The 22,808-nt window shown below is 41.1% G+C and overlaps 2 protein-coding genes across 4 annotated transcripts; one reads left to right on the forward strand and one right to left on the reverse strand.

The window, feature by feature from the left end:
• Positions 1 to 505: 505 nt before the first annotated feature.
• Positions 506 to 8,793, forward strand: LOC113026543 (neuroepithelial cell-transforming gene 1 protein-like). Its single transcript, XM_026175453.2, has 12 exons — positions 506 to 851; positions 2,364 to 2,430; positions 3,158 to 3,217; positions 3,908 to 4,015; positions 4,096 to 4,260; positions 4,351 to 4,413; positions 4,492 to 4,588; positions 4,673 to 4,749; positions 6,048 to 6,305; positions 6,398 to 6,568; positions 6,660 to 6,846; positions 7,868 to 8,793. The coding sequence occupies exons 1-12, from the start codon at positions 688 to 690 to the stop codon at positions 8,200 to 8,202; spliced, it is 1,752 nt and encodes a 583-aa protein (XP_026031238.1). The 5' UTR covers positions 506 to 687; the 3' UTR covers positions 8,203 to 8,793.
• A 1,245-nt stretch (positions 8,794 to 10,038) lies between these two features.
• On the reverse strand, positions 10,039 to 22,568 carry LOC113026544 (ankyrin repeat and SOCS box protein 13-like). 3 transcript variants are annotated; one of them, XM_080303841.1, is made up of 6 exons: positions 22,365 to 22,568; positions 21,508 to 21,707; positions 21,235 to 21,385; positions 19,289 to 19,423; positions 16,899 to 17,090; positions 10,039 to 10,222 (listed from the first exon to the last, which is right to left on the reverse strand). In XM_080303841.1, exons 1-6 carry the CDS (start codon positions 22,405 to 22,407, stop codon positions 10,119 to 10,121), a joined length of 825 nt encoding a protein of 274 aa, XP_080159967.1. In that variant the 5' UTR covers positions 22,408 to 22,568; the 3' UTR covers positions 10,039 to 10,118. The 3 variants fall into 3 exon arrangements, with proteins under 3 accessions (XP_080159967.1, XP_080159966.1, XP_026031240.1); XM_080303840.1 differs by lacking the exon at positions 10,039 to 10,222 and adding an exon at positions 11,043 to 11,258; XM_026175455.2 differs by lacking the exon at positions 10,039 to 10,222 and adding an exon at positions 16,488 to 16,809.
• Positions 22,569 to 22,808: the final 240 nt, after the last annotated feature.

Raw genomic sequence — 22,808 nt, forward strand, 5'->3', positions numbered from 1 at the left:
TTCTGAAACTGTTCTGAGAATACTTAATGCTGGTAATGTTTTCTGTGGCAAGTTTTCAATTTTCCCTAAGTGTCATTTCTGATAGTGTAAAGTTTGTCAAAAATGACTCCATACAAGGTGTAGGGTCACTGGAGGTTATCTGAGCTGACCACACCCCAGACACTTTGCCAGTCCATCACAGAGCTAACATGGAGAGTCAGACAAGCGTTCACCTTTGGCCAATTTAGAATAACCAGCTAATCTAATTAGCATGTCTTTGGACTGCGTGAGTAGGCTTTCTGCCTTGCACGGAGTGGACAGTCAAACAAACAAAGCATAAATCAGTTTTGATGGATCAGAATGGATCAGTGTTGTCTTGTCCCCAGTCAATTCATACTGCAGGTTTTGTGCACCCCGCTAACTCTGATAGGCTGGTTTTCATTATCTTTCGTTATGAAACGCGGACGAGCTCAGACTGGCTCCTCCCACCTAGTCTAGCAGCGGAGCTCCGAGACGTATCCTGATTGGTCCATTTCCAAGAATCCGCCATATTCAAACTTCCGCCGTGCTGTGTCTTCTGTTGTCATCGATCTTCTGTTTTCTTTGTACGTATAGGGCCAGTTTTCATACGTTTGGTTTTTCTATCTTCCTCGCTTAGTCATAAATAATTTCGGGTATAACTCATCTCACAACGTATAGCCACGGGAAATGGAAGAAAACGAAGAATTTAGCGGAAGCACGACGGAAAACAAAAGACACAAACTTCGCAGGGTGTCATCGAGGACGTCTACGACCAGTATGATCAGCGCTGCGGAGCCCTCGCCTCAAACCTTACGGAGAAACAGCTCTAAGAAGCACGTAGCTGCGAAAAGGTGATAGCATAATTATTTATTCGACAGAACTTTTGCAATATAGTACAGTATACTACAGCAAACATTTTATCCATTACCCGGTCGGCCAACTGTGACGGGCAGGGATGGTATTGTAACTGGCAAAAGGTGCTTTCAAGTGCACCTCGGAAGCCAACCAATCGACTGAAAATACACATATGTCTGCTTATCTTGTTTTAATAAAGAGATAATTAATTTAATTTTTACATGCATATGTGTGTGTGATTTAGGATTTGTACAGTTTCCTGTGCAGTAGACATCATCTTTATATTAGGGCTGTAATAATGTCATCCTCTGTAAAATACATCTTTATTTGTTGTGGGGAGGGAACAAAACTTTGTTTACAGGTTGTTCGTTTCTTTTATTGCAAATTACCATCAAAATACTACAGGTGGAGAGACGTTGTAATCAGACCTGTGCAAAAGTTTGCAAAAAGAACATTATTTGTTGTATCATTTAGGGTTGAATAATTTTTTCAAGTTGAAATTGCAATATGTGCATTTGGTAGACTGCAAAAGCTGCAGTTAGTCTACGCTTTATACAGCACATCTCATTGAGGCTTGCAACATGCACTTTCTGTGAATCTCCAAATTTTTTGACCTTTTTCCTTACGTGGGAGTCATTCTCACCAAACAGAAGTGACCCAAAACAACTGCATATACACCCTCCAACAACATACATGTGGGTTAAGGTTAGCCCACACGAGTTCATGAGGTTACATCTTTTGGTCATAACATTACATTCTAAATATTAAACTGGGCTTAATTAAAAAAAAAAAACATTCCCCAAATCATTTAAGGCTAATATTATATGTGCATTATAAACACTATATAGATGTTTATGTTATAAAACACTGTTGTTATTTGATCACCCTGCTTTATAATGCTTCGTTTTGATTAGTGTACTGTGGCTTTAATTTGATGGCCATGCACTGCACCTGTATTTGTACTTGCAGACTTTCAAAAAATGCAAACCGTATAATATCAGATACGGATTTCAAAAAATGTGATTGGCTCCAACTGTTTTTTCCCAGAAAGTGGTGACTGTTAACAATGGTTAACGTGATGTCAGTAAATCAGATCTCATGACTCTCAACAAAACTTTTACAGTACTGGTTCTACTCATTCCTCAGAGTCATGAGCACTGTTAGTGGGATTTTGCAGTAGTGGGTGCAGCTGCCCCTTGGCCTTGACCCTGACAGAAACTGTGTAGTTTCATTGTTTTGTCGCCAAAATTGACAAGTAGCACAACAGAACCGCACAGCTCCTTAAATGGCTTTGTTGTGCCTCAGTCATCCCAGAGCACATATTTGAAACATAACTGCAACGTAAAGGGTAACAAAAATGCTTCCATGTTATACTGTAAGCCTCGCATATTGTTGCTGACCATGTTGATAAGATACCAGAAAATGAAAAGCTGCCATTGTGTAACGACCATGCTATAAATGTGTTTTCATTGTGCAAGGCCAAACATGATTTGTTTAATTTCCCACAGACCACCACTGCAGAGAGGCAGCTCCTTCACCTTCCTCACTCCTGGGACTCCGTGGGATTTCAGCCTAGTGAGTTCATGTTTGATATGCAACGGCATCATGTTTTATTACAGCGATCAGGCCCTCACACAATTATCTCTTTGTAAACTGAACAGCTCTCTTGATCCATGTCTTATATGGCTTGTATGGTTTTCCAAAACCTTTGCCTGAGAGGTTTTTGGTGATTTTATCCAGCATTAAAAATCACGAGCATCACAGTAATAACATTTAAGAAGAAAAAAATCAAGCACACAGTGTGCGTCAGCCCCCCTGGCTTTGTCCGCACCTGCACATTTTACACAGATACCAGATCAGCCAACCACCCTCCAGTGTTTTGATTCTGAAAGGGTTGAACTTTTGTACTGTCCGCGGTTTGAATGCTCGGAAGTAAATGCTCTAGGAGATAAAAGGGAGTGTTACATCCAGACGGAGAAGGGAGACGTTCTGTACCAATATACACGGGGGGGGGGACGACGACTGTGTTTTTAACATTCAAGAATGTGAAATCAGTTCTAGTAGTTCTCCATAAGGTTTGAGCCTGTAAAAGGCTAGTTCAATTTTTAGTAAAGTTGTGCTGCGGCTTATTTTTACACCTGTCACAAATAATGGAGAAATGCATACTTTTCACCCAAATAATAACACAACATGGACTCATTGTCGTTGTTATGTTCATATAAGAGATGCTGCTTTAAATCTGTTGTTTAAACACTCATCGGGTCTTTAAAAGTAACCGCTATCTTGTGTTTTGTTGCTGCAGAAAAGAAAGCGCAAAGAGAAGGAGGATGATACCGTCAGCCTGTCCAGCTTCGACCTCAAGGTGAGAGTCGGAAAGCCTCCTTTCTGCACCTGAATGCATCTCTACCATAAACTTTAATCCTTCTGCATGACTCGGGTTGTCATCACAGACAGCCTGAATCATGCAGGCTGAGGATAATCCTGCTATGCCTCAGACCGGCTGAGGAAATAACTGTGAAAGAGTATACAAGCAGTGCGTCTCTTGGTGCTGTGATTGTCATAAATTCAGGGTTCAGTTCAGCACATCACCGTAGCATTTACACTATGTTTCTGTGCTGTAGAAGCAGGAGCAAAGTTCCTCTACTCGGATATTTGAAAGGAAGAGCTGAGAAAGCTGAAATTCTCCCTCAAATGTGTAGGAGAACCGTATGAAGTACAAGAAGAGATCTAACCAAGCAGACACTTTGTTCATGGATATAACTTCTCAGTGTGTGTTTCACTGGAGATCACATAGTCAGACTGTAGATCTAAGTGCAACATAAATACATCTGCACAGCAAACAGTCCTGAGACTAAACTGAAACTGTTAAGAGAGCAGATCAGTTTCATGTCATCCAGGTGTTTTACTGCTGTTGCTAAATAGAGCATTTAAGAAGATAGATGAAAGGAATATGAGTAAATTGTGTGTGAGGCTATTTAAAAATGCCAATAGCTTCAATTATAAATAAATCCTACAGTTTTAGTTTATTATAATTGTATTTTTCTTTTTTTAGGAACCCAGTAACAAGCGTGTCAGATCACTTGCCAAAGTTTCATCCCTCGTCAACTTGATATCTCCTTCAAAGAATGGAGCAGTGCGGCGCTTTGGTCAGACCATCCAGGTGAGCGCTGTGCTGTGACACTTAAAAACAACACTTACCCCGTACCATCTTCAATAACAACAGCCTTTGTTTTTTTGTAGTCAATGTCATCACGTGATACCAAGTCACCAGGGATGTCCCTCAAAGCTGGCAGCAAAGCTTCAGGTCCAACCCCCACGAAACGGAGAAACAGCACGCTGTGGTCGGAGACGCTGGACGTCCATCAGAAGAGCACGTTCTCAACAAAAGAGATCAAGAGACAAGAGGTTGTGCAGCTCAGCCTTAAGTCAGGAGCAGGATCTTAAATGTGCTGAGAGCTGAGAAAGTAACCTCTCCGGCATTTGTTTTATTCTCAGGCAATTTATGAACTGTACAGGGGAGAGCAGGACCTCATCGAAGATCTTCAACTTGCCCGAAAGGTTAGTAGAATATTTGAGTAAAAATAGAAGCTTAATTTCAGCTTCCTTTTTTACTCAAACTGCTGCTTTTGTGTTTAGGCGTACCACGATCCGATGCTAAAGCTTTCCATCATGACAGAGGAGGAGCTGGCTCACATCTTTGGCGACTTGGATGCATATATCCCTCTACACGAAGGTGAGCTCTCGCTAACTTGGATATAAAACTGGAAGCTGTTTGTTTTTCGCTAACAAATGTGTCTCTTTTTTTAACATTCTGCAGAGTTATTGGTGAAGCTGACGGAGGGAACTGGCTCTGATGGAACAGTAGCACAGATCGGGCAGATAGTGATAGACTGGGTATGAATACAGTAACATTATCCTGAGAATATACACTCACCTTGATAACACAGATATCTAATCGGCCACTCACTTGGTATCAAATCAGTGCATTTAGCCCAGTAGACACGGTCAAGACGATTTTCAGAAGCACTGCATTGATCACCCAGATGTGACCACTCTGGAGAAGTTTGGAGGTCAGAAGAGAGGGCAAGACTGCTTTGAGCTCATAGGAAGCCAAAAGTAACTTAGCCATTCATTGCAGCTACAGTAAAATCTTGAAGCAGATGGTCTACAACAGCAGAAGACCACACTAGGTGCCAATCCTGTCAGCTAAGAGCAGAAAACTGATCCCAGTTCACACGACTTACCAAAATTAGACATCAGAAGATTGGAAAAATGTTGACCGGTCTGACGAGTCTCAATTTCAAAATAAAAGCATGGATCCATCCTGCCTTGTATCACCGGTTTAGGGTGGTGGTGGTGGTATAATGGTGTTGGAATATTTTTGTGGCACACTTTGGTTGCCTTAGTATCAATTGAACACTGTTTAAACACCACAGCCTACTTGAGTATTGTTGCTGACCATGGCTATCCTTTTATGACCATATGCCCATCCAGCTGGAAAACATGTCAAGTCACACCACAAAGCTCAGATCGGCTCAAATTGGATTCGTTTGACCAGGAGATTATTGTTGTGGATGTGTAGCCAACAAATATGCAGCAACTGTATGATTGTTATCATAAGTGTTTCCAGCACTTTATTAAATCTGTGCTACAAAAGAGCCCATAATTTGTACCTCATTAATTTAGCAGTGAGTGTATTTAGTGGATGTTTATCCTATAAGGCTTTGCCAAGTTAGGACATTTTAATACAAATATTATATTATAAAAATTCTTGCTAAACTCACTAAAGTTAAAATATTATTTGCTAGAATTGGTACTTATTATATCATTTTTTTAATAGTTGGCTGTACATGACAATAATTTGTATATTTAATGTTGCATGAGTAAATTGGTTGCAGATTCTTATTTAATTTATTCTCTCACTCTAATTTTACCTTTTTTTTTTTAACAATAGTCTTCATATGGTGGCAGTAGAGATCACGTTTACTTTAGAACTGATGATGCTGACTGAAACTTCACAGCCTGCCATCAGCTAATATTCATATTTAAGATGCTTTTGAGGAAACTGAAAATCCTTTTAAAAAACTAATCCGACAAGCAGCCTTTGGATATTTTCTTTCTTTTCTTTTTTTTTTTAACGACATGAAAAGTGCACCGTGTAAATGTTTTGCCTCCGACTGTTTTTCTCTCAGCTGCCCCGTCTGAATGCCTACAAAAACTACTGCAGCAACCAGCTTGCCGCCAAAGCCCTGCTGGACCAGAAAAAGCAGGACAGGCGGGTGCAGGATTTCCTGCAGCGCTGTTTGGAGTCACCCTTCAGCAGGAAGTTGGACCTCTGGAGCTTCCTTGACATCCCTCGTTCACGTCTGGTAAAATACCCGCTGCTGCTGCGAGAGATCCTCAGGCACACTCCTCCCGATCACCCAGACGTGACCAGTCTGGAGACAGCAGTACGTTACCTGCGTGCCACATAATCTGGCAATTTGCATGTTTGTTGCAAATAAAATACACCATCATTTTACGATAACTTTTTATTATCCAGATCACTATAATCCAGGAGATCCTGTCCGATATCAACGTGAGAAAGGGGGAGTCTGAGTGCCAGTATTACATTGACAAACTGGAGTTTCTGGACGATAAGCAGCGGGACCCCCTCATAGATAAGTGTAAGACACTTCTGTGTCACGGCGAGCTGAGGAACAAGAGCGGCTCGGTAAGAATGGATGCTTCTTCTCGCTGTTACAGTAGCTGCACGCCGTTCGTGTCGTTTTGAAGTTTCACGCTCTGTTACTGTGCTGCTTCAGAGGCTGCACGTGTTCCTCTTCTCTGAGCTGCTCGTTCTGACTCGGCCGGTGACACGCAACGAGAGGAGCTGCTTCCAGGTGTATCGACAGCCCATCCCTGTTCGAGACTTGGCCATGGAGGACCTGCAGGATGGAGAGATCCGCATGGGCGGGTCCTTCAGAGGGGCTTTCACCAATGGAGAGAAAGGTGGGTTGACTTCTGATGGCTTCAATAATAGACGGGAGTTCATATCAGTGTAAACATGAGGAGTTTTGGGGTTTTAGACCATCAGTTAGACAAAACAATTATAAGATGTCACTTTGGACGCTTTCTTTTTCTGTGCTTAATTTTTGTAGACTAAATTATTAGAAATGCATCTTTTATAGTAAAACTAATACCTTTATAACTGAAAATGTCTTAGTTGTAACTCCACAAATATTCAGCATGCATGGATGCATGAATCCAGTCAGTAGCTGCGTCTTGCTTCTTCTCTCGCCAACTTTCATTTACAAACCTCAGTCATATTCTCCTGCTAGAAGAAGGGGGGGCTTAGTAGTGGTCCACTTCCAAAGTATGCTTTTCGCTAAAATGGTGAAGCCAAGAGCAGCAATACACAGTCACACTAACCTGATATGACCTAATTACACATGTTCATCCTTACGTCAGGTTTTATCCATTTTACCAGTTTTTGATGGGAAATTTTGGACTGATATGTTAAACCACACAACATACTCCAAAAACATCCATTGATGGGCGTTCTTTATTTTTAATTGATATTCTTTTTCATAATTATTAGTGATGTTAATTAATATTTATTTAACAAAATAAATTAACTGGTCTGTAAGTTCAATAAACACTCGAGTTCTCTGGTAATATTTAATAGTTTGGGCTTTACGGGGTTAAAGCACACTGCACACCAGAGTGAACCTGCTGAGTCATGTTATAATTCACACTTGGCTTGCCACGACTGGCGGCCCTTTTTGTATTTGCTCACAAGTTGTCTGTACCATTGTGTTGACTTACTCTTTAGAAGAAACATGCAGAGGAGGTTGGGTGAGGTGGGAGATTATGGATTCTTATAGGACTGGTGTTTATAATGCTGAATGAACTGGCGAAGAATTTTTTTTTTCTTTTTTGAGTGTCATTAAAAAGGATTTTCCAGAATCCTGTAGCTTCAAAGCATCAGTATTATTTTTCTGACTGCCACTTTTATTCTCTTCTTCTCTAGCTAAGAATGTTTTCCGCGTGAGCTCTCTGGATCCTTCTCACGGCCAGACCCACACACTGCATGTGAGTGACGTCTACCACAAGCAGCAGTGGCTCAACTGCCTCCGAACCGCCATGTCCCAACAGCAGGGGGCTCCAGCTAGAGTTCAGCGGGGGGAAACCATCCCAGCAAAAAGCCACTCCTCTGTGTCCTCAACCACAGTCTGTGACGAAGAGGAAAATGAGAACTGTCCTCCTCCTGTCTCTGGCCCCAAACTGAGGCCTCAGACGCTCTCCAAAACCAGACTGGACCAGAAGTTACAGGGATCACTGAAGAGGAAGGAAACTGGAGTGTAGCTATTTAGAGGGTTCCTCTTACATGTATTTGACGTGTGTCCTGTTTAGTCACATTTTTTTTTATCCATCTGCACTGAAAAGGCTTCTCCAATCATCACCGTCCAAATGTTAATCCAACTGTAGCCCTTAAAAATGTGTAATTAGTTTACAAAAAAAAAAAAGCGTGCTATTTGCATATGTGTTTACAGCAGCTGTAAAGCAGAGTTTTCTGTCTTGTTGCTTTGAAAACTTTTTCAGCTTTGGTTTTTGGTTAAGGCTGTTTTTTTTTTTGTTTTTTTAAACCGTCTCTGTCTTGTGCTATGATCAGGATGTGACTGTGTGTCTATAGCACGAGCAACAAGTGTGAAGCTGTCCGTTTTAAGTGTCATCTGTGCCAAGATAAGGGACCAAGAAACTGTCTACCAAGGAAACAAGGCTCAAAGTGTTTCAGATCAGTGTCAAGATAGGGAGCAGAACACGTGTGAGAGCACTGACCACAGATGTATAAAGAATTGTTTTTAAGGGGGAAGGAGGGACATCAAGAATTCATCACATATTCAGAGGAAATTTGTTAATCAAAAAGGAAAAAAATAAAACATTTAGTAAAACTGAGTTTGAGACTTTTTATTGCAGGTTACTAAGATCCTCTTGATTGTACTTTGAGTTCTCAGTCACTTCCCTTTATTGTTAACGGGGCAGTTCAACAGTGTTGCAACACTTTTAAAGCAAACAGAAGCTTAAAAAAACTAGACACTGGTTTCTTTCCAATTAGTGTTCAAAAAACGACTCTTAGCACGTTTGTTCATGTGTTTTTGTTCAAATATATCAAACTGGAAAAGGCGAAATGTAAAAAAAGACAGGTTATGGATAAATCCTTTTGAGTTCAGAGGCAAGTTTGACTTTTGTTTTGTTTTAATTGCTGTGAAATGCCCATCGTAGCTCTTCAGGCCGAATCCAAAATTGAAAATGACGTCTTTACACACCTGCAAAGCCTGATTTACATGTATGAAAATTTTACCTCAATATCTGTTGTTGCGTTTGTTTTCACTGTAAAACATACAACTGACACAGTGTGACTCTAGATAAGGTGTACGTCAATATTCAGTATTAAACAGTCATCGAAAAGAGCATCACTGCAAAACTTAGATGTATTCATAGCATTCAGGGAAACAAGCGTCAGTACAAAGCGTATTTCAAATATATTGTCATAAAGAGTCAGAGAACAGCTCATCGCATTGCCAACTTCCTCTATCTCGTTAAACCGATTCTTCACTCACTATTTTAAAAACAGGAACCTGAAAGACTTTCTTAAGTTCTTTTTCATTTTTATATGCTCGAAGGATCATTGGAATTTCTGTTGATGGATGTTTTGTTTCAATTCGATTAGACGGCCACACAGCAGCTTTATCTGCACACATTTTACTTCCACTAAAACCCTTGGGGGGCCTCTTATACAGCTTTTGATCAGTAGTATTTATAGCTGATAATGTGTCACCAGCATGAGATGCTTCACCACAGCCTAACCGAAACCCTCTTCCTCAAAGATGCTTACAACTGCCAATGTTGAGCGTCATGTACTCTTTCTGGGAGAGTTATGAAAGCAGGAGTCTGCGCAAAGCTTAAGGATAAGCTGTCACACCTCCTTTTATTTGACTTGACCGTTGCCCTGATAACACAAGCCTACACGGCAAACACCTGCTTCCCCTTGAACACAGCTGCTGAGGTTTGGGTAAGATAAAATGGCCGGCTTGGGGAAGTGGAAAAAGTTTTGAATGCTCAGGACTAAACCTTTCATTAAATAATGACTCACTGTTAACTGTCTGCTGAAGGTAAAAGGATATCCACAGCTTTAGGGGGTCATTGTATTAATCTTTATTAAGTCGCAATTAAGAAAAACCGGTCTGACTGAACTAACACTCAAATGTTTGTTCAAATCTTTAAGCACACAGATTGAACATTAACAGTCCAGGTTGGAAAAAACTGTACAGCGAGAACAGGGGATGTTTCCTGCAACCGTTTATAACTTGCACATTTCCTCCTCCTAAAAAAAAAATAAAAATGCATCAGTTTCAGTTTATGACGAGATTCACAAGCCCTCTTCTGATCGCGCTACAACATTACAAATTGGGTTGAGGTCACGACTCTGGTTTGTTCGTTCCAAAACATGAATTTCTTCTTTTGCAACCGTTCTGCTGTCCATTCATTTGTGTGCTCCGCCGGTTTTATGTCAGGTATTGCTGCCCTTATAGTCACCATTCATTGTTCCCCCCAGTTTCAGTGCATTCATGCATCAGGAAAGCAAATAAGCTCAAACCCTGATGGTTCCTCTGCCATGCTTCCCAGTAAGTATAACGTACATATGTTCAAAGAATACCTGATGCTTTCCAGATCATCCAGTTAGCCTTTGATCTTAGGCGGCACCGTTTTGGTTTATGTTTTCTTATTTTCGTTCTATTACCTGATTATTATTTGGTATTTTTTGCTATTGCAATGTTCTCCTGTCACTTTGGCTGCTTCATCACCTTTTTCAGGACTACGTGTCTTTTTGTTGGTATAATCTTTGCAAGATGTTAGTTCCCAGGGAGAGCAGTAACACCTTATGAATGAGACATTGTGTCTTAATGCAGACTGATGGACATCCTGGACTGGGCTCTAGAATTGCTTTTGTAGTCTTTTCTGAGCTTTATGAACCTCTAAAATGGTTCTTCTGAGGTCCTGTGAAAGTTGTGCTTGAGGCAAGGTTCCAACCAATTCATCTTTTGGTCACAAATTCATTCATATGCACTTTCAAACCCAGACTCTTATTCTTATTATTCAGTGTGATAAAATAAAAAAAAATAAAAAAAACCCAAACACATCTATTAATGTGTCTTGTATGAAGATCAGACCACATTTATTAATAATCAGAGTAGAAATGCAGCTGATTCTAAAGGGTTCACAAAAACGTTTCTTCTAATCCTGTCGCTTAACTTTGGAACTATCAGTTCTGGATTCAGAAGACCGTGACAGCTCACTAAACGTCATCACCATCATGCAGTTGTTGGCGTGTGTTGACCATCTCCAGAGTGAAGAACATGCTGGTATTGTTGAGCAGAAAGAAACCAATTTTGCAGGTTACTGTACTCTCTTAAGTTAGAGAGTAAACTTACAAAAACAAGGCACGTCCAGCCAGGAAGAAGCTGTGGTGTCACGGAGAGCTTAAAATACTCAAACTGTGGGTAAGGACATTAATTCGCATTGACACTTTGGCCCTAACTGAGCTGTCTCCAGATGCACTGAGGTTACAGTTAACGTTTTGGTTTTTCTTTTCACTTCCTGCTCACTGTTTGCATGTTTGGTTGCTAACATCTCTCCATCTCACGGCAATTGTTCTAGTTTTTCCACATTCTGGTTTTTACATCCTCCAGATGAACGTTCACATGTCATCTTTGTTGTTAGTAATATATATTTGTTTATCACTGACGACCAAACTTTCCACCAAGCAAGTTGTGACTACACCAGCTGAGTTTTTGGCTCAGTCCACAGACAACATACTTTGTATTTGTACTAATCTTTGCTGTAAAAACAGTTGGTTAAAAAAAAAAAAAAAAAAGGAAGGATTTTACAGTGAATATTAGCTGCTTTGTACTTGTTACCCATGCTGCTCTGTAACACAAGCTCATGTTCAGTCATGCTTTAGTGCAAGTCAGGCATAATGAATGCTTTTATTGTCTGAGCGTAGGTGTAGGTTTCAGGTTCATTTCAGGCTGCTTTTCTAGTCTTCACCAGAATAAAAACCATGTTATCAGAGCAACCCTTCAGAAGGGCTGCAGAGAGGACTTTTCCTTTGTGCTTTATGGTCACATTTAATCATTCACTTTTTGTCCCACCCTAGAGTCTGACTGACTTAAAGGGATAGGGTGCTATTCGAACGATTGCTGTCCAACCACCTACACGTTGTTTATCTGCAGTTGTGCCATTTTGAAAGGACGTGTTTTGGTTGAGCCCATTTTAAACAGTTTTGCACATAAACCAATAAACTGCCATTAAGAAAATATTTGTCTTTCAAAAAGTTTCCATGTTAAGATACCAATGATGTACTTGAGTCTGCTATGTGACTGAAAGATGCAATCTACACTCAACAAAAATATAAACGCAACACCTTTGTTACTGCTCCCATTCCCCATGGGATGGACGTAGAGACCTAAAATTCATTCCAGATACACAATATAACCATCCCTCCCAAACAGTGGTCACAAATCAGTCCAAATGTGTGGTAGTGAGCACATCTGCTATATTGAGATAATCCATCCCACCTCACAGGTGTGCCACATCAGGATGCTGATCTGACATCATGAGTAGTGCACAGGTGTACCTCAGACTGCCCACAACAAAAGGCCACCCTGGAATGTGCAGTTTTGTCTCACAGCAAAATGCCACAGATGCCACAAGCAATGAGGGAGCGTGCAATTGGCATGCTGACAGCAGGAATGTCAACCAGATCTGTCGCCCATGCATTGAATGTTCATTTCTCAACCATAAGCCGTCTCCACAGGCGTTTCAGAGAATATGGCAGCACATCCAACCGGCCTCACAACCGCAGACCTCGTGTAACCACACCAGCCCAGGACCTCCACATCCAGCAGGTTCACCTCCAAGATCGTCTGAGACCAGCCACCCAGACAGCTGCTGGAACAATTGGTTTGCACAACCAAACAATTTCTGCACAAACTGTCAGAAACCGTCTCAGGGACGCTCAACTGCATGCCCGTCGTCCTCATCGGGGTCTTGACCTGACTCCAGCTCGTCGCCGTAACAGACTTGTGTGGGCAAATGCTCACATTCGATGGCGTCTGGCACGTTGGAGAGGTGTGCGCTTCACGGATGAATCATGGTTCACATTGTTCAGGGCAGATGGCAGCTGAGAATGTCCCAGTTCTTGCATGGCCAGCATACTCACCGGACATGTCACCCATTGAGCATGTTCGGGATGTGCTTGACTGGCGTATACGACAGCGTGTACCAGTTCCCACGAATATCCAACAACCTCGCACAGCCATTGAAGTGGAGTGGACCAACATTCCACAGGCCACAATTGACAATCTGATAGACTCCATGCGACGATGTGTTGCACTGCATGAGGCAAATGGTGGTCACACCAGATACTGACCGGTTCTGGGTCCCCAGACCCCCAATAGCGCAAAAAACTGCACATTCCAGGGTGGCCTTTTGTTGTGGGCAGTCTGAGGGACACTTGTGCACTACTCATGATGTCAGATCAGCATCCTGATGTGGCACACCTGTGAGGTGGGATGGATTATCTCAATATAGCAGATGTGCCCACTACCACACATTTGGACTGATTTGTGACCACTGTTTGGGAGGGATGGTTATATTGTGTATCTGGAATGAATTTTAGGTCTCTACGTCCATCCCATGGGGAATGGGAGCAGTAACAAAGGTGTTGCGTTTATATTTTTGTTGAGTGTATATACAGGGAGTGCAGAATTATTAGGCAAATGAGTATTTTGTCCACATCAGCCTCTTCATGCATGTTGTCTTACTCCAAGCTGTATAGCCTCGAAAGCCTACTACCAATTAAGCATATTAGGTGATGTGCATCTCTGTAATGAGAAGGGGTGTGGTCTAATGACATCAACACCCTATATCAGGTGTGCATAATTATTAGGCAACATCCTTTCCTTTGGCAAAATGGGTCAAAAGAAGGACTTGACAGGCTCAGAAAAGTCAAAAATAGTGAGATATCTTGCAGAGGGATGCAGCAGTCTCAAAATTGCAAAGCGCCTGAAGCGTGATCATCGAACAATCAAGCATTTCATTCAAAATAGTCAACAGGGTCGCAAGAAGTGTGTGGAAAAACCAAGGCGCAAAATAACTGCCCATGAACTGAGAAAAGTCAAGCGTGCAGCTGCCAAGATGCCACTTGCCACCAGTTTGGCCATATTTCAGAGCTGCAACATCACTGGAGTGCCCAAAAGCACAAGGTGTGCAATACTCAGAGACATGGCCAAGGTAAGAAAGGCTGAAAGACGACCACCACTGAACAAGACACACAAGCTGAAACGTCAAGACTGGGCCAAGAAATATCTCAAGACTGATTTTTCTAAGGTTTTATGGACTGATGAAATGAGAGGGAGTCTTGATGGGCCAGATGGATGGGCCCGTGGCTGGATTGGTAAAGGGCAGAGAGCTCCAGTCCGACTCAGACGCCAGCAAGGTGGAGGTGGAGTACTGGTTTGGGCTGGTATCATCAAAGATGAGCTTGTGGGGCCTTTTCGGGTTGAGGATGGAGTCAAGCTCAACTCCCAGTCCTACTGCCAGTTTCTGGAAGACACCTTCAAGCAGTGGTACAGGAAGAAGTCTGCATCCTTCAAGAAAAACATGATTTTCATGCAGGACAATGCTCCATCACACGCGTCCAAGTACTCCACAGCGTGGCTGGCAAGAAAGGGTATAAAAGAAGAAAAACTAATGACATGGCCTCCTTGTTCACCAGATCTGAACCGCATTGAGAACCTGTGGTCCATCATCAAATGTGAGATTTACAAGGAGGGAAAACAGTACACCTCTCTGAACAGTGTCTGGGAGGCTGTGGTTGCTGCTGCACGCAATGTTGATGGTGAACAGATCAAAACACTGACAGAATCCATGGATGGCAGGCTTTTGAGTGTCCTTGCAAAGAAAGGTGGCTATATTGGTCGCTGATTTGTTTTTGTTTTGTTTTTGAATGTCAGAAATGTATATTTGTGAATGTGGAGATGTTATATTGGTTTCACTGGTAAAAATAAATAATTGAAATGGGTATATATTTGTTTTTTGTTAAGTTGCCTAATAATTATGCACAGTAATAGTCACCTGCACACACAGATATCCCCCTAAAATAGCTAAAACTAAAAACAAACTAAAAACTACTTCCAAAAACATTCAGTTTTGATATTAATGAGTTTTTTGGGATCATTGAGAACATGGTTGTTGTTCAATAATAAAATTATTCCTCAAAAATACAACTTGCCTAATAATTCTGCACTCCCTGTATAACCTTTCACAATATTAGTTCCTGAAAACGCAATTTCAGATCATTTCCAGCTAAGCATTGCCAACTGGTGAAGCTTGGTTCCCAAACCCATTAGGGAACTATAGGGGTTTGTTGTTGTTTTTTCAAGTGGATGTTTTTTAAGTTGTTTTTTTTCCCAGTGGAACTTTCCATTCATTTCACGCAGTCTGTCAATTCCAAAGGAAATGAAGTACTTGTAAATCTAAAACAGTTTTGTGGGTGTTTAAAATTTTTTTTTTTTTTTAAATGACGCTTGAAGTCCAATTAAAACAACACCAAGTTATTTTTAAATTCATGTGGTAGTCATCTGGTATTTATTTACACAGATTTGATAGAGGTAGAACCATCTGTATTATGTACAAATTTACATTAAAAATAAATACTTACAGAATATATACAAATTCATATTCATATGCAGTCCTAGTAATCAAACCACATGTTGCCAAAACAGTTAATGTAGTATTACAGGATATTGCAGGGTTTTAGTTTTTTTTGGTCTTCAAACTTACATTCACACATACTTGGACAAGTATAGCAAGAAAATACTTGTCTTGTTCTTGACACAAGACAAGTATTTTCTTGTCATCTCAAACTCCACAAAGCAAACTGTGTTATATCAACACAAATTATTCCAAGAAATGTGAAATGATGAGTGGTGCTCCCAAAGCCTCTGAATACACACAGGTGCGCTCCGATACTGATACCATTTCAGGACTTGGTATCAGTATGGGGTGGGGGGGTGGGGGGGGGGGGAGTACATGAATTCAAAACTACTAATAATGGATATTAAAAGGTAGAACTTGGCCTGTTGCAACAAATACACACTGGGAATGTGCCAGACAAGTCGGCACACACCACCACAGTTCTCAAAGGACATCTAAAATATGGAAACCCCCTGTGTAAGGTTGACACTTGCTGTGCATGGCCTTAAAAGGCAAAAATTAATCTTTCGGTCTTCGCACAGAGCAGCAAATTGCTTGCCTAAATTGTGCACAACCTACCAAGGAACAAAGTCCTAAACACTAGAAGGTGCGGAGATTTTTCTCGGTATTGGGTGGAGCAAATTAGAGGAAAAGGGCATTAAAAAAAAACAACAAAAAAAAAACATTTGACCTAACATTCATTTGATGCAGAGGCTAAGGTTTGCCAACTATGTCAAACTTCAAGGCTAAATACTGCAGGGTTTTCTTTCCGTTTGTCAGAATAATTTGTTGCTGTAGCTATGACCTTAAAAAAAAAAATAAAAATCCCATTTTCAGTTTGCTTAGACAAAAAGTCATTGTATTTAACTGAAAAAAATAAAATAAAATAAAAATCTATACACCCATCTAGTTTGGGAAATGTGTGGTATCACTGTCAGCTCAAACATCCTGTCACATGATTTTCAGAAGAAAGGGCCACAGGAACAGCCGTTGCAACCAGCGATTAAATTTCAATGACTGGAGCCGGAATGTAAGACAGGAAGCTTATGATACGATTAGGCAAGTCCAGCCTAGAAACAACTTTATGCGCTCTTGTGCCGAGAATCCTCCTCACTGCCACCCTGCTGATCTGCTGTAAACTCAGGGGGTATTCTAAGACAGAAAAAGCCATCTCAAGTTATGCGTCACTAGTGTTCTTGATGGACTAAAATAAACAGGATGTACTCTAGGTGGATACTCACTCTCAAAGAACTCGAGGCAGAGATACGATGGGGATCCCAGAGTGGTGTAGTGGATAGGTTTCTTGTTCAGGTTATCCGTGGCGTACACATTCCCCCCAAACTCCACAAGCAACTCAATCAAATCTGTGTTTTTTGCCTTGGCTGCGTGATGAAGAGCTGTCTCGTGGAGCTTGGCAGCATTCACGTTTGCCCCTTTCAAAAAGGAAAACAAACTTCTAAGAGAGAGGAAAGCGCTGCTGATGCCCAAGGTTGTGTTTTTAATAGAAATTATAAACATCATAATCACTTTATAAAGCAAGAAATATATTTGACACCAAATATTACAGTAAAAAAATATATTATATACATATATCCTGGTAATGGCTGCAGGTCCTTTTCAGTAAGTCCATTACTATCAATGTTGTTTGCTGACCTTTTTAGCCTAAATGTATTATAAAAAAAACCCGACTGAGCTAGCTCTCTGTACAGATAAGAGAGGAAGCTTCAGATCCAGTGGGGTATGCTTGTAGCTGCTACTACTGACAGACGTTGGAACAGTGAAACTGTGGATGGATCCACTGATACAATTATTAATAGAGGATACTGAAAGACGAGGTCCACGCTCAAAGTCTAAAGTGCTACGCATAACAATGAAGAGAAGTCAACTTCCTGTGTTTAGATGTTTAGAAATACGTGTCCTGTTTGTAGTTAAGCTGTGAAGGTAAAACTTGACTGTACAGAAAATTATTTTTCGTCTTATTCAGAAAAAGTTTAAAAATGCCGGTACCCTGCATGCCATGCCATTTTAAGTTTTAGACTGAGAGTTACATACATGCCATGTACAAGAGATTTTATTATGGAACAAGCCATGATATCATGGTTATAATAATGCTGTCATTACTAAGTAATGCAGCATGTTTTGTTTCTGCTCTAAAAACAGCTTATTAGTCCTTTTCTTTTTTTAAAGAAGCACAGATAAGACAGCATATCACACTAAATTATCTCTAATCCATGATGACTGAATAGTACATCATAACTGTAAATTTCATTAGCCGTGGTGCGCAGAGGAAACGCCAGAGATCCTTTTCAGTGATTTGAATTCGCTTAATCTTAATATCGACAAGATATGCAGTCACACGAACCTTGTTATGGACAGGCAGCCAGTCAGCTCATTTTTACAGAGACAAACTATACTAAAGTAATAATACATCAAGAGCAAACAAAGTAGCTGTGTGAGCTAAAAATCTGATGGTAATTTATTGCATTGATAAATCCATCAAGTTCAAAACAATCTCCAACAACACTGGCTGAAATGCAAACCCAAACCGTGACACAGCCTCCACCGTGTTTTACAGATGGTTGTAGACACTGTCATGGCTCTCTCCTGACCTCCTCTGTATATGTTCATGATTCAAACCAAAAATTACCAATTTGGAATTATCACTCCATAAGACTTGTTGCCCCCAATTTGAAAAAATTGATCACCTGAAAGGCCAGATGCATCTCTCACATCCGAAATACTATATTATGTCTGTCAAACTTTTATCTTTAGCATTTGACACAGATTCGTTTTACCCAACAATGTGCCAGTAACAAAGTCCTTAAAGATACCAAAGTTTTCAGGGCTAACTGGACACTGTTTCGTCTTTTTTACGCTTGAATGATTCATAGTGTTCAGTGGTTTAAGCAAGAAAATATTCCCATAAAAAAGGTCAGACACAAGGACTGGGCTGAATATGAGTGAAAAAGCAACCAATATCCAAAGAAACACTTTGAAAGGTCTTTGGCAAGCCTGGAGAACTATTGTTTAAGACCACTTTACAAAAAGATAGTACAAGAATATCCGCCTAATTGGCAGAAAAATATAAAGAAATAAGGAATAGCCCAAGACTTAGTCACATTAACGAATTTCATTAAACTAATGTGTAAGAGAGAGTTGCAGTCCCAGTGGTGTTTAATGGTCTGCGAGTAAAGAATAAATATAAAAATAGAATCCAAACACTGGCTTAATCTGTGCAAATGTGATATAAAGTCCATAAGTACAAAGAGGTGCTCTGTTGTAGAACGACAGATTACTGCTAAAGCTACAGAACCTTAAAAATAACTGGAAAAATGTCAAGAAATAAAGTTGGATTCAATAATCTATACTCATTATAGATTTTGTGAATCCATCAGGGAAACAAAAAAAGATATACCATAAAATAAAGTAAAAATTACAAAATTTAGACCCTCCTACTATATGAGCACACAGGTCTGATTGATGAATCTTCCACTAATGTGATGCTATTCTCAGAGAATTCAGGTTCACAGGTTAAGTTAGCATGGCGATATAACCTGGTAATAAGTGAACCACCCTGAAATTTCCCTGAAAAGCTCAAATCCTGCTTTGTGGTACAGGCTTCTGGACTCACCTGCGTTGAGGAGAACTTTGGCGCAGTCATAATGTTGCCTGGCACAGGCTACATGGAGCGGTGTCCCATAGTGGCAGTCATGGGCCTCCATGTGAGCTCCTTGATTGATCATGAGCTGAACACAATCTGAATTCCCTGATATTTACAAAAAAAACAAACACAGAAAATAACTAATTCCAGTTGTATAAACCTAAAAAGTTCTGCAGTTGAGCAAATGTTGGCGATGCAGGTAGGTACATTTGGAATTTTTGGCAGCAATAATTATTAGTATCAGAAGAATTAGTCCTTTTCGGTGTCCCTCTCAATGCATTTGTAACCATGTGTAATGCCATTAAGAGAATCACAGCTGGACTTTAAGAACTTTTTTCTTATAAATATTAAGCTGAAAATAGTTGTGAAACTCAAGGTGACAGTCTGTAAGTGGTTTGTTCTGCATCCTTCCATCTTTCTACAGAGAACCTGAAGGTCGGCACAAAGACTTTTTTCCCAGGACTGCTTTCCAAATAATTTTGTCCTACATGTTCCAGTCATTCCGATCCATATGAACTATATATCTTTAACAGGTGAAGCTGTGCATGCATACGGTTATCTTTTTGACTTGGGCTGTGTGGTGTGCTATCTGAAGCTTTGGTGATTCTATGACAGATGGACTGGGAACATAGTAAATTCCACAAGAACAAAAAAAATAAATAAACAAACATCTCTGTGTCACTTTTGTAGTCATTATTGTAAAACGAGTATGTCACAAACCAAGCACCAAGCCCCAGGCCCTGGATGCAGTTTCAGTCACGTAGACATTTACATCATTGCAAAGCTGCGCCCACAATCACCGTCTGTCTTAACACTGGTCAGCGAGAGTCGGTGAACCTGCTCGTCTAGTTTTTTGGTTTTTTGTTTTAAATACAATGGAGAGGATTTGTGCAGGTGGAGCTACAGCTTTAAGTACACTGATTCCCATTGTATTCACCACCGGAGCCATAAAGGTCTCTGTTACAATACAGCTGCACTGTTTCTCCACTAGAGAGACCATCTTGCCAAAAGTGTTGGCTCATCTGCCTTCACACCCAATTTGAATTCGAGTTACATCCCGTTCCTAATCCATGGGGTTTAATATAATGTCAGCCCACCCTTTGCAGCTATAACCATTCAAGTCTTCTGGGAAAGCTTTCCATAAGGTTTAGGTGTCTATGGGAACTTTTGACCATTCTTCCAGAAGTGCATTTGTGAGAGACACATGAAGCCTGGCTCACTGTCTCCACTCGAATTCTTCCCAAATGCCTTTTATCATGTTGAGGTCAGGACTCTGTACAGACCAGTCAAGTTCTTCCACGCCAAACTGGCTCATTCATGTCTTTATGGACCTTGCTTTGCGCACTGGTGCGCAGTCATGTCGCAACAGGTAGGGCCGACACCCAACTGGGGTCGAAAACCATTGCATGAAGCTCTCTACACCATGTTCTTGAGCTAATCTGAAGAACACATGAAATTTGGAGGTCTATAGCGACTGACTCTGCAGAAAGTTGCCGACCTCTGCGCACTATGCGCTTCAGCATCCGCTGACCCTGCTCTGCGATTTTTACGGGCCTTACCACTTTGTGGCTGAGTTGCTTCCACTTATTTATTATACCACTACAGTTGACTGCTGAATGTTTGGTAGCGAGGATATTTCACGATTGGACTTGTTGCACAGGTGGCATCCTATCAGGGTGCCACACTCAAATTCACTGAGCTCCTGAGAGTGACCCATTCTTTCACAAATGTTTATAGAAGCAGTCTGCATGCCTAGCTTCTTGATTTTATACACCTATGACCACGAAAGTGATTGGAACACCTGAATTCAATGATTTTGAAGGGTGACTGAATACATTTGGCAGTATAGTGTATTTTAATCAACTGACATGGCTTAAAATATGATTATGCACAATGTTGTGTTGGAAAACACACACCTCCCATGCAGGCTTCATGAAGAGGTGAGAAGGTGAACAGGGGAGGATTTACAGTTGCTCCATACTCCAGCAGCAGCTTGACGCAATCCAGACTTCCAGCTGCACACGCATCACACAGCGGCGTGCTACCATCGATGTTACGAGCATCCACCTGAAGGACAGGGCCGTAATGACAGCACACATGCACCATGTTGAGCTACCACCTAAGCCACCAACTGTGCTTGATTCTCTAGTGACGTGCCGAAGTCAGGTAGCACCACAAAACCTCCTCACCTGTGCGCCAGCATCCAGCAGCAGTCTAACACACTGGGCCTGTCCCTGTATACAGGCCTCGTGCAGGGGGGTGATGGAGTCCACAGCCACTATGTTAACTGCGGCACCTCCCTCGATCAGCTGCTGCAACTGGAAGGCCCTGCCTTGTGCAGCAGCCTCGTGCACTGCTGACCGGTCTGTCCAGAATCCAAGGCCGTGTGCTGCAAAGATGTGAAACCAAACAAAACCTAAAAGCATCTATTCACAGTCAAGGGAAGGGGGTTGAGGGGATGTATGAGCGTTTATACTACTTCTTTCTAAAAGAAAAGCCAGAGTGTTTCTTCTCCTCATAAAACATGCAGCTCTTAATCCCATGTCAAGACAACTTTGTATAGAGTTACCCATTAAATAACATAAAGGGATGACAAATGCGCAGAAAGGAGAAGAGGTTTGGGAACATGACAAAGTGGGAGAAAGTGGTTTCGCACAACCTAAACACAAATGACACTAGTGCGCTGCACGTGTGCAGCAGGGCCCAACCCACCTGAATAGCACATGTATTTGTCTTACATGGTGTGAGGTGTGCGTTATAATGGATCCACTGCTGAACTAGTTGCACAACAGGCAGTTCAATGCCTGCTGGTTTCAGCAACGAGCTTAAAGCGCGACGTCATGCTCTCAGACGAACGTCAACCAGTTTAAGATACCATGCTGGCTTAAGGCTAGCCTTAATCAGTATCGTCAAAGAAAGATGAAAGGCAGGCAATGAAAAGCTAATAAATCTAGGATCTGCTGGCATCATCGGGAAAATAACCGCCAGACTCCTTATTGAAACGGCTGTCTCGGTTACTGTTAGTCACCAACTCTAAGCTACTTACCGATTTCTCCATACAAGGACGGTCTGGCCCGTGTGATCTCCATTTCATGTTCCTGTTTTTGTCTCTCTCAGCAACGCAGATTTAGCCGAGCATGGTTTTCATTTTGAAGCAAAGCAACAAAAATCGAAAGGACTGCATTACTACGAGTACTACCACACACACCGTGCAACCCTGTGCAGAGTCTGAGCAGCTGAGGTTTCGCCTAAATAAACAACGCCGGGGAATTCTGGGATATGTAGGCGAAGGGTTATGATTATTACAGATAAATGAAAATAATAAAGGACACACACACACACATTTATATATGTATATATAAAAATAAATATATATTGTATATGTTGTGGTTCTTTAGTAATGCAGAATAATAGGACATATGTATTTATTTGTGTAGCACATTTTTAAAATCCATTTTGTGGATTCAAAGCATAGACTGTATATAAAAGA

Source organism: Astatotilapia calliptera, chromosome 7 (assembly GCF_964374335.1).
Source record: "Astatotilapia calliptera chromosome 7, fAstCal68.1, whole genome shotgun sequence".
Taxonomy (NCBI): domain Eukaryota; kingdom Metazoa; phylum Chordata; class Actinopteri; order Cichliformes; family Cichlidae; genus Astatotilapia; species Astatotilapia calliptera.

Bases quoted from the DNA above. Each gene is read 5' to 3' on its own strand.
- LOC113026543 (XM_026175453.2), top strand. From the start codon at position 688: ATGGAAGAAAACGAAGAATTTAGCGGAAGCACGACGGAAAACAAAAGA. The intron at 3,218-3,907 runs GTGAGAGTCGGA...TTCTTTTTTTAG, and splicing joins TGTCCAGCTTCGACCTCAAG to GAACCCAGTAACAAGCGTGT. The intron at 6,306-6,397 runs GTACGTTACCTG...TTTATTATCCAG, and splicing joins TGACCAGTCTGGAGACAGCA to ATCACTATAATCCAGGAGAT.
- LOC113026544 (XM_026175455.2), bottom strand. From the start codon at position 22,407: ATGGAGATCACACGGGCCAGACCGTCCTTGTATGGAGAAATCG. The intron at 19,424-21,234 runs GTGTGTGTTTTC...TGTAAATATCAG, and splicing joins TCATGAAGCCTGCATGGGAG to GGAATTCAGATTGTGTTCAG. The intron at 17,091-19,288 runs GTGAGTCCAGAA...CCTTTTTGAAAG, and splicing joins CAAAGTTCTCCTCAACGCAG to GGGCAAACGTGAATGCTGCC.